At 49.8% G+C, this 11,249-nt stretch overlaps 1 protein-coding gene across 1 annotated transcript in view; it reads right to left on the bottom strand.

Annotated features, from left to right (window-relative positions):
- Positions 1-6,854: 6,854 nt before the first annotated feature.
- ILVBL (ilvB acetolactate synthase like) overlaps positions 6,855-11,249 on the bottom strand; it is a 70,645-nt gene continuing 66,250 nt past the window's right edge. Inside the window, exons 15-16 of the mRNA XM_060236746.1 lie at positions 10,501-10,606; positions 6,855-7,521 (exon numbers count right to left, since the gene is read on the bottom strand). Of these exons, the coding sequence (XP_060092729.1) occupies positions 7,343-7,521; positions 10,501-10,606 (285 nt within the window). The 3' untranslated portion in view covers positions 6,855-7,342. The remainder of the gene's footprint in view (positions 7,522-10,500; positions 10,607-11,249) is intronic.

The following is an 11,249-nucleotide window of genomic DNA, read 5'->3' as shown; positions in this document are numbered from 1 at the left end:
CCTTCAGCCCCCGCCCGGCCCGGCCCGGCCCCGCCTGCCAGGGGCGGTCCTCGGCCCGGCTGCAGGGGGGGCGGCGGCTGCTCTTTGCAAGGAGGGAGCCTTTCTCGCTTGTGGCCCCGCCGAAGGCTCTGCAGTGGAGACGGGCAGGCACGCTTCTTCCCACATGCTGGGCGGCTCTAGAAGCCCCCACTGCCCCAGCGGCTTGGAGAAGGCATTTCAAGCTGCTTTCTTTCCACCTCTCCCTCCTTGCCTTCATCTATTTTCTTTCCTTCCTTCCAAAGAGCCAGTCTGGTGCAGTGGTGAAGGGAGCGGACTCTTATCTGGGAGAACCGGGTTTGAGTCCCCTCTCCTCTACTAGGGTTGCCAATCCCCAGGTGGGGGCAGGGGATCCCCCGGTTTGGAGGCCCTCCCCCCCCCGCTTCAGGGTCGTCAGAAAGCAGGGGGAGGGGAGGGGAATGTCTTCTGGGAACTCCTTTATTCTCTAGGGAGATTTATTCCCATAGAAAATAATGGGAGAATTGATCCGTGGGGTTCTGGGGGGGCTGTGTTTTGAGGTGGAGTCACCAAATTTTCAGTATAGCATCTAGTGCCTCTCCCCAAAATACCCCCCAAGTTTCAAAAAAGATTGGACCAGGGGGTCCAATTCTATGAGCCCCGGTAGAAGGTGCCCCTATCCATTATTTCCTATGGAAGGAAGGCATTGAAAAGGTGTGCCGTCCCTTTCAATGTGATGGCCAGAATTCCCTTTGGAGTTCAATTATGCTTGTCACAGCCTTGATCTTGGCTCCACCCCTAATGTCTCCTGGCTCCACCCCCAAAGTCCCCAGATAGTTCTTAAATTGGACTTGGCAACCCTATCCTCTACTTACAGCTGCTGGAATGGTCTTGAGTTAGCCATGGCTTTCATAGAAGCTGTCCTTGAAAGGGCAGCTGCTGTAAAAGCACTCTCAGCCCCACCTACCTCACAGGGCGTTTGTTGTGGGGTTGGGAAGGTAGAGGAGATTGTGACCGCTCTGAAATTCAGAGTATAGGGCGTGATATAAATCCAAAATCTTCTTCTTCTTCCATCTATCTTGTGGCTCTCAAACATCTGACGTTCATGTCTCACAGCTCTCAAACATCTGACTTTATTCTATGTGGCTCTTATGCTAAGCAAGTCTGGCCACCCCTATCCCACACCAAAGCTTCGACCCAGCCAGGATTAAACTGGGTTGCTCTTCAAGCTGCCGCTGGACTCCACCTTTGTTCAGGTATCTGAAGAAGAGGCGCTTATACCTCAGCATTTGTTGAATTCAACTCTGGTGCTCTTCAAGGTGCCCCTGATAGCAAAAGAAGTGTGCATGTACGCGAAAACTCATAAGAATTAAACCTGGCTGGCCTCAAACTTTTTTCTGCCGCTTCAGACCAACTTATGGTGACCCACCTGAATCCATTTAAAGGCGAGATACATCTAGGTCGTGTTGTCTGTGCAGGCCAACTATGAAGAGCTCTGAGAGGACCTCCTTAAACTACTGAGTAGGTTACAATGCGGTAAATGAAATCCAATGTTGGTCAAATTTAAGGTAATGCACCCAGGGGACAAAAACTTCAATTATAGGCTATGGAATCTCCTGATGAGATTGGCTGTTCCACACCACAATTTATAATGCAACACCACACATTCCCCGTTGGTGTTCCCAGCCCGCTGTTACACACAGCTGTGACTCAGCTCTGCTTGCGAAATCCATCCCAATGCAAGCCTCTATCAGAGACTGAGAGGGAAAAGATCTTGGGGTCGTAGGGGGTAGCTCGGCAGCAGCATGGACCCAGTGAAAAAAACAAACGGTGTGTTAGGAAGTATTAGGAAAGGGACTGAGAATAAAACAGCCAATACCTATGATGCAGCTCCACTTGGAACACAGTGTTCAGTTCTGGTTTCCGTATCGCAAAAAGGACATCATAGAGCTGGAAAAGACAATGAGGGGGGTGGAGCACTCTCCCTGTGAGGCAAGGCTGAAGGGTCCGGGACTTTTCAGTTTAGATAAAAGATGAAGGGTAAGGGGGAGGGTTAGAGGTTTATCAAATTGTGCATGGGGTGGAGAGGGTTGACTGATTCACTTGTCATTCCCCGTCTGGATCCACGTACTCTTTCTTCTGGATCCTTGGAATATTACCCAAACCACTGTCTGGATTCCTCCTTAGCATCCATGCCTGGAACACCTAACCTTGGGGTTAGCTAGGCCATTATTGATTGACTAGCTTATTGTTGACTAGCTTATTGATTGCTTAATTTCATTTCATTTGAAGACAGTGACTGTAAATGCTCATTACGTTGATTGTATTGTATTATAATTTAATAAAAGTTGCTTATTAAAAAACACAGTTCAGGCTGCAGCCACTCAGGGGCACAAGGAAGTCTGAACATAGCAGAAAGCATTCTCCGATCCGCTAGCCTTCCCTTTCTCCAAGACTGACGCAAACTTTCCCTCTCTTGCTCGCCCTCTTTTCCATGCTTTCTCATTCATTTCTGTCTCTTCACCTAATTTTTCTGTGCGTCCCCCACCCACCACCTTTGTTTTCACATCTGGGTCTCAAGACCTTCTCACTCCTATCCTGTTTGGTGACAAAATGTATTTAAAAGTAGTATAGTAGCAAACCTTTGTTAATATTATAAACAGAAGGCACTGGCTTTGCCTTTGGATTCTGCTTTTATGCTTGACATCATCTGGCATTACCCTGGGTTCTGCTGGGCACGCTGTAATTGCACTGGTACTGCCGAGCTTGCAAAATGCCCCCCTCAGTTTCTACTGCAGGGATTCTCCGGACTTTAGTCCTTTGGAAGCAATGGAGGATGGGGGCACCTTCTTTGGCGGCTTGTGTCTTACCATCCAGTCTAGTGAAATTTGTAATCCCTATTTTGTGAGGCTTTGGCTACTGTTCATTAGTAAAAGTTAGTACAAAGGCAGACTCCTAGCTCTCAAAAATGGTAGATGTTTGGTATCGTCAGCTCTTCGGCTTCAAAATGGAAAATAGAAGCTCTTCCAAGTGCCTGAGCAGAGCATGAGTGGTGAAATGTTTTTTGGGGTTTTGTTTTTTGCCATCAAGTCACAGCTGACTTATGGCAACCCTGTAGGGTTTTCAAGGCAAGAGAGTTTGGAGATGGCTTGCCATTGCCTGCCTCCGCATTAGGGTTGCCAAGTCCAATTCAAGAACTATCTGGGGACTTTGGGGGTGGAGCCAGGAACAAGGGTTGCCAAGTCCAATTCAAGAAATATCTGGGGACGTTGGGGGTGGAGCCAGGATACTTTGGGGGTGGAGCCAGGATACTTTGGGGGTGGAGCCAAGATCAAGGCTGTGACAAGCATAATTGAACTCCAAAGGGAGTTCTGGCCCTCACATTTAAAGGGACAGCACACCTTTTCAATGCCTTCCTTCCATAGGAAATAATGTATAGGGGCACCTTATTTTGGGGCTCATAGAATTGGATCCCCTGGTCCAATCTTTTTTAAATATGGGGTGTATTTTGGGGAGAGGCATTAGATGCTATACTGAAAATTTGGTGCCTCTACCCCAAAAAACAGCCCCCCCCAGAGCCCCAGATACCCGCGGATCAATTCTCCATGATTTTCTATGGGAATAAATCTCCATAGGGAATAACAGAGTTCCCAGCAGACATTTCCGTCTCCTCCCCCCGCTTTCTGATGACCTTGAAGCGGGGGGAGGGTCTCCAAACCAGGGGATCCCCTGCCCCCACCTGGGGGTTGGCAACCCTATTCTGCATTGTCCCTACTTAGCTTCTGAGACCCGAGGAGACCAGGCCGAGTCATATGACTGGCACCCAGCAAGGTGCTATGGAAAGAGGGGGGGATTCGAACCTGCACTTCCCAGATCCAGCCCAGCACTTGAAACGCTACACCACACTGGCTCTCATGATGGAATAGCGGGATGGAATTATTTTTTTTGACCGGCATGATTATATATACAAAGTTAACAGGAGTTTTTCACTGTCTGCATTTCTTTTCTGGCCATCGAAACATGGGTCCAGTGGCACCTTTAAGACCAAACTTTGTCGCGTCGCTTCGGACCAACATGGCTACCCGTCTGAATCTATTTTCTGGCTATTATTTGTTTGTTTTATTTCAGGATTATTACTGGAAATAATGTCATATAGAGGAGGAGCCCTGATAGCCCCAGCTGATGCAGTCAGATCTCAGAAGTTCAGCAGGGTCAACATGGAGGCAGGCAAGGGCTAACCACCTCTGCATCTCTGTTGCCTTGAAGACCCCTTGAGGGGTCACCATAAACCAGCTGCAACTTGATAGTTAAAAAAACCAGAGGAGGAATTGTTAAAAATTATCCATCCCAAGCACCAAATAGGCTAGTTATGCCACCTCACAGAATATCTTTCTGATGGCCTTATGGCTGCAGTTTGGGTCCTTAATTGTGCTGGGTTATTTGGAGCTTCCTCAGAACTCTGGTTCCCATCGCCGGTTGTCCTGGTTATTTCCCAGAGATTCCCAAGCCCCATTTGTACCAGTCTTTTCCCAAATATTAAGAGACTTCCGCTCCCCCTTAGGAATGGTCTGCGCCGGTCTCAATAAGCCAGGCCACTGGGTGCTGTATTGCATGCATTTTTGTGTTGAAAAGCTTTGTGCCAGCAATCGCTGCAATGCCAGATCATGCAAACCATTTAAATTCCTTGCGTGCATTGGGATGGATTTCGCAAGCAGAGCTGAGTCACAGCGGTGTGTAACTGTGGGCTGGGACACCAACGGGGAATGTGTGGTGTGCAAAGAATAAATTGTGGTGTGGAACAGCCAATCTCATCAGGAGGCATCAGGAGATCCATTGAAACCAAGAAAAGACAGTTCAGAGATGCTGTTCAGAAGACTCCTTGGTCTGAAAGTAGATGCCTACGCTCTCAATAGCTCCCCAAGCCAAAGTATAGACAGTATCTCCCTCCATCTTCCCTCTTCTTCCCCTCTGTTCCTTGAGACAACACCACGTTCAGACAGTTTCAGAGGGCAGCCATCTTGGTCTCCAGTAGAACAGCTAGATCCAGGCCCAGGAGCACCTTCAAGACCAACACGATTTCTGGGCTCTGAGGTCAAAGACAAAGGGAGTCTTGACTTTCAAAAGCTCATCTCCCAGTAATCTTGTTGGTCTGTCGCACTGAGTGAACACTGCCTATAGGGAGCAGTGGGGCTATAAACAAATGTGGTCCTACACTTCCACTGTGGCTTCTATCAACCATCCTCTGATCCTCCAACTGTCCTGATCCTCCACAGTTCCCACCTAATTCCACTCTTGCACTAGCGCCCGCTGGACTGTGGGAAAGGTTCTTAAAACCAGCAGAATGAGGCTCCAACCAAGGTTTCTGAGCATGTGCCCTTCTAGGCAGGTACTGAAACCCACGTCAGCAGCTCTTGCCAGGACAGTAGTGTGAGCTGGCGAGAGGAGAGATTTCCCTCCTACCCCTGGCTGTGACTGACTTCACTTTGGGAAGGGAGCTCATACACATGGAAGGTATTTTCTTAAGATATAACCCCTCCTGAACCCACACATTCACTTTTCTCCCTCATGGGGGTCTGAAGGAGCTCAGAGAATTGTTCTCTCTTCCATTTCACCTGACAGTCCTGTGGGGCAGGCTAGGCTATGTGTGTGAGCGTCCCGAGGTCCCCCTGGCAGCTTACAACAAACATATATGTAAGTATATTACAGTGTAGAAAAGCAAAACAATACACAGTACAGTCCATGAATGGTTGAAAAACCTTCTCAGTCCAAAAACAGGTGTCCTACAAGAACAAATAACCCAAGGATACTGATGAAGCTTCTGCTCTGTGTGACTGCTGGAGGGTACTGTGTTCCATCTGAAAGAAACTGGGAATTGAGAAAGGACGGGGCTCTTGAGGAAGACACGACATTGCTTATATTTGAACAGGCTCAAGGAGCTTTCTCTCCTATTTGGAAGCTTGTCTCTTGTTCAAGAGAAATCCCATTAACATAAGAGAAGCCATGTTGGATCAGGCCAACGAACGGCCCATCCAGTCCAACACTGTGTCACACAGTGGCAAAAAATTTTATATATACACACACACTGTGGCTAATAGCCACTGACGGACCTCTGCTCCATATTTTTATCTAACCCCCTTTTGAAGGTGGCTATACTTGTGGCCGTCACCACCTCCTGTGGCAGTGAATTCCACATGTTAATCACCCTTTGGGTCAAGAAGTACTTCCTTTTATCCGTTTTAACCTGTGGCTAGTGGAAGAAAGAGGAGGAAAACCACTCCCTATGGGACTACATTTGTAGAACATCCATTTTTGGATCGAAAAGCTTTTTCAGATTCAGATTTCAGGAACTTTTATTGGCATAACGAAAAGGTTTTTCACCGTTCATGGACTGTACTTTATCTACATTGCTTTAATGCTCTACACTGTAATATATATATATATGTTCGTTGTGAATTGCATGGTCTTTTCATTGCTTTTGTCTAGTATGGAGACTGTGGGGCCTTGTGTTTGGTTAGCTTTCATGGCACAGCAGAGATCGTAGTCCAACCTGATGAGATATGTTAGGCTGGGAACATGTGACCAGCCCAAAGTCACCCAGCAAACCTCCAGGGAGCAACTGGGATGCAAACCTGGGTCTTGGAGACCCTTGTCTACTATTTTAACCGTTCTGTCTGTCTGAGCAGCTGATCCAGAGTCAATTGGAACCAGTATTATTGAAGGAAGGCACACAAACCTGACCCCCGTACAGGAATATTACGGACCCTCCCCTGGTTGGGAGGGCCAGAAGACCCTTCTGAAGGGAAGAAGGGCAGCAGAGTGGGGAGAACAGGTCAGGATGGAAAAAAAACAACAACGGCCTATTCAACAGCTCGGATTTATTTTGTACCCTTTTGAACCAAGCTTTACCTACCATGGTGGTCCTCTCAGCGCCAAGTGCTCAGGTGAGCACGTCCGTAACTGGCAGGCAGGCTGGGGAGCGTCACCGCCTTCTCCGGGAGAGTTGCTGGGTTGAGGGGTGGAAGGGAACTGCCCCCCAAGTAGATCCACCCCCACAGCTCCTCAAGAAACGGGTTAGTTCTACGACTGCCTTGGACAATACCCAGGGGGCAGGCCGCCCGCAAAAGCTTCAGCGAGACCGAAGGGACAAGAAAGTTAATGCAGACTGAAGCTTGCAGGAAAAGACCAGGGGAGGAACTGCTGAGGCAAGGCAGCCCTGGGCACCAACCCAAAGGCCGGGCCGTCCTGTCGGCCCACCTGCTTCCCGGGGAGCCATCTGGTGGTGTGTTGTCTCCATGGCAGAAGCTCTGCCGTCCGATTGGCTCCTCACATTCTGTGGGCCCGGCTTAACCTACACGGCGATGGATCCGTTGCGGAAGGTTGTCTTGCCGATGAGGGCGTTGATGAGGGTAGGCCGTCCCCTCCTGCACTCGGACTGCGCGGCCCGGATGACCTCGTCCATGTGCTCTTCGTTCTTGTGGGAGAGGAGGAAGCCTTTTCCACCTAAGCCTTCGGCCACCGTGTGGTAATCTGCGGAGGAGAAGGCGAGTTAGGCCCGTGTTGTTGCCAGCTCTGGGTTGGGAACCACCTGAACAGTTTGGGGGTTGGAACCTGAGGGGGGGAGGCTTAGGGACAGTGTTCCCTCTCAGCTGAGTTAGCTCACATGTTTTTAGCCTCCAGCTCACACATTTTTGTCTTAGTTCAGAAAAAATGGCCCTAGAATAGGGATGCCCAAACTGTGGCTCAGGAGCCACATGTGGCTCTTTCTAACATATAGTGTGGCTCTTGAAGCCCCCACCACCCCATTGGCCGATTTGGAGAAGGCATTTGTTTCTTCAAAACTTTTTGCCAAGCCAAGCCAGCTGGCAGCTTGGAGAATGCATGTAAAGTTAAAGTTGCTTTCTTTCCAACTCTCCCACCCTCATTTTCCTATCTTCCTTCTTCCCTCCCTCCCTCCCTCTGAAGTTCATTTCTCGTGGCTCTCAAACCTCTGACATTTATTCTGCATGGCTCTTACATTAGGCAAGGGTGGTGGACTCTTCATCTGGAGAACTGCGTTGGATTCCCCAGCCCTCCTCATAAAGCCAGATGGGAAGCCTTGAGCTAACCACAGCTCTCCCAGGACTATCTCAAACCCACCTTCCTCACAAGGAGCCTGTTTTGGGGGGGGGAGGAAGGGAAAGGCGATTGCAGGCAGTTTTGAGACTCCTTAAGGTAGAGGGAAGTGAGGTATAAAAACCTTTTCTTCATATCTAAAATAACCTCGTGGCTGGGGTTTGTCCAAAGCCTCCAAAGGATGGCAACCTCACAAACCTCTAGGTCAGGGGTGTCGTACGTGCGGCCCAGGGACCAAATCAGGCCCCTGGAGGGTTGTGGAGAGCCAGTTTGGTGTAGTGGTTAAGTGTGCAGACTCTCATCTGGGAGAACCGGGTTTGATTCCCCCACGCCTCCGCTTGCAGCTGCTGGAATGGCCTTGGGTCAGCCATAGCTCTGGCAGAGGTTGTCCTTGAAAGGGCAGCTGCTGTGAGAGCCCTCTCAGCCCCACCCACCTCACAGGGTGTCTGTTGTGGGGGAGGAAGGTAAAGGAGATTGTGAGCCGCTCTGAGACTCTGTCCTTGAAAGGGCAGCTGCTGTGAGAGCCCTCTCCAGCCCCGCCCTCCTCACAGGGTGTCTGTTGTGGGGGGAGAAGATATGGGAGATTGTGACCACTCTGAGATTCAGGGTATAGGGTGGGATATAAATCCAATATCATCATCTTCTCACCTGTCACAATGAAGTCCCTGGCAAGCTCTTTTAGTCCCCTTCCCCTCTAATGTTAAGCCCAAGAACATGCAAGGAACAAGTGAATATCCTTTCCCTGTTTATCCCCACCTCCATATCAAACTTTAGATTCGAAGTTCCTCAGTCGGGAGCGGTTTTGTATGCCGTGAAGTGCACACTGAGGGCATGCCTCCATTTCCGTACAACCTACACATGGCTTGGGTGTAAGGGCAGGGTCCCCCATTTTTCCTGGGGCCCACCAGGAGTGTTTTCAGAAAGTGGGTGGGGCCTGTTGGGCTTTTGCCTGGCAAGGCTTCTGATTGGCCACTGGTGATTTGATTGGCTGTGCAGATTAAAAAAAAATTGGGGGGGGGGGAGCAGCTGAGGATCTTCACCGTGTGATCGAAGGCAAACAGAAGCTGCCATTTTGCAGCTGCTCCCACCACACTGTGTCAGAATCCCTGAGCAGCTGGTTCCACTTCTGAACTACTCTGACCGTAAAAAAAAATTTTCCCTAATAAGCAGCCGGTACTTTTCTGCTGGCAATGGGCTCAAATTACAAGCAGAAAAGTACCAGCTGGATATTAGCAAAAAAAAAAAAAATTACCGTCAGAGTAGTTCAGAGGTGGAACCAGCTGCCTAGGAAGGCGGTGAGCTCCCCTTCATTGGCAGTTTTCAAAACGTGGCTGGATGATTATTTGTCGCAGATGCTTTAGGCTGATCCTGCATGGAGCAGGGGGTTGGACTAGATCACGGGTGTCAAACATAAGGCCTGTGGGCCAGATCAGGCCCCCAGAGGATTCCTATCAGGCCTGCAAGCAACTCACTGTCATCTGCTTCCTTCTCTCTCTCTTGCTTCCTTCTGTATCAGGCTTGCTCAATCACACTGGAGCTACAGAGCAAAGCCTCTATTTTCTCCATTGGCTGACCAGCACATGAAGCAACTTTCGTACAAAAGCTTGCCATGCCCAGCCATGTAACGTTTTCCCTGGGTCTTAAGTTCAAAGCATTGACCATGAGATTTCTGTAATGAATGTCAATAAATCAAAAGTAGGTTTGTGATTTACAGATACGTGCCTGAACAACACCTGAACAACATAGTCAGGATGGCTACAGCACAGACAAGAGGCGTCAGTTATCAGAAATTGTTAAATAAACAACATAATGCAAGGGTGCTAATCTTTTAAGCATAATTTCAACTTTAAAAAAATATTTAATTGTGTTTGTCTGTGTCTTTTGTAAAGCTTGTATCTCCACTACCTGGCATTCAACAGCCCCGTGGCACAGAGTGGTAAAGCTGCAGTACTGCAGTCTGAGCTCTCTGCTCACGTCCTGAGTTCGATCCCAGCGGAAGATGGTTCAGGTAGCCGGCTGGAGGTTGACTCAGCCTTCCATCCGTCCGAGGTCGATAAAATGAGTACTCAACTCGCTGGGGGGGAAAGCGTAGAGGACTGGGGAAGGCAATGGCAAACCACCCGGTAAAAAAGTCTGCCGTGAAAACGTCGTGACGTGAGTCGGAAATAACTGGTGCTCGCACCTCTACCTGGCATTGCATTTTATGACACACGTGGCCCGACCCGATAAGGTCTCATTTATGTCAGATCCGGCCCTCGTAACAAATGAGTTTGACACCCTGGACTAGATGGTCTGTACGGCCCTTTCCAGCTCTATGAGTCTATGATTCTAAGGCGCCCACGGGCTCCTGGCTTAAGACGGTCATCTGGATGCTGTCCGGACCAGTCAACTTACCCAGATAATCCAAGCTGCAGGCTACGTTGCTGCCCAACATTGGGACTTGCTCTCGAGAGATCTGGCTCCAGCAGGCGTCGTTCCCCACCAGGGCGATGACGGGCGTCTGGCAGAGCAAGAGGAAAGCCATACAGACCCAGAGCTGAGAAAGCCTGACCCGCCCGCCCTCCTCCTCCCGTTAGGCTGCTGCACACTGGCACGTGGCCAGTAGTGGGGGTGGGCTAGGCAATGAAACGACAGCTGAAGGGACCATCCAAAGTCCTTGTTGTGAGGAAAGCGGAAAGGAGCCGAGACTGAGCAGGGAAGAGTGACTCCGGGACCCAAGGCGGGCCTCCGAGGACCACTCCTCGCCCTGCCCCCCGTACTAGGCTCCTCCCCCTCTCCTCCACAGCATCCGGGCCTTATTGATTTAGTTGTTTGCTTCACTGCTTCATTCAGAGTGCTTTTAATCTCTCCCCTCTCCTGCACTGATCTTCACAACACTCCTGTAATGCAGGTTAGGCTGAGTGAGCGAGCGAGTGAGCGTGCTGGTCTGAGAGGAGAGGGGGGATTTTTAAATGCCTCCCGCCTCCCCAAGTCGTGCTCCAGCAGTTTGCCTTCCCTTCCCTTGTGGAGGCAGAGGCAGCAGACCTCCCAGAGAGAAGGGAAGGGGAACCAAACGGAGCAACGCAGAAACCACAGCTGATCGCAAACGACAAACCAGCTTGGTTAGGGATGAAACCTGGTTTGTCATTTGATTAATGCCCCAA

The sequence above is a fragment of the Heteronotia binoei genome, chromosome 4 (assembly GCF_032191835.1).
Source record: "Heteronotia binoei isolate CCM8104 ecotype False Entrance Well chromosome 4, APGP_CSIRO_Hbin_v1, whole genome shotgun sequence".
NCBI classification, from domain to species: domain Eukaryota; kingdom Metazoa; phylum Chordata; class Lepidosauria; order Squamata; family Gekkonidae; genus Heteronotia; species Heteronotia binoei.
The sequence above is the reverse complement of the archived record's forward strand: the minus strand, read 5'-3'. Positions and strand labels throughout refer to the sequence as shown.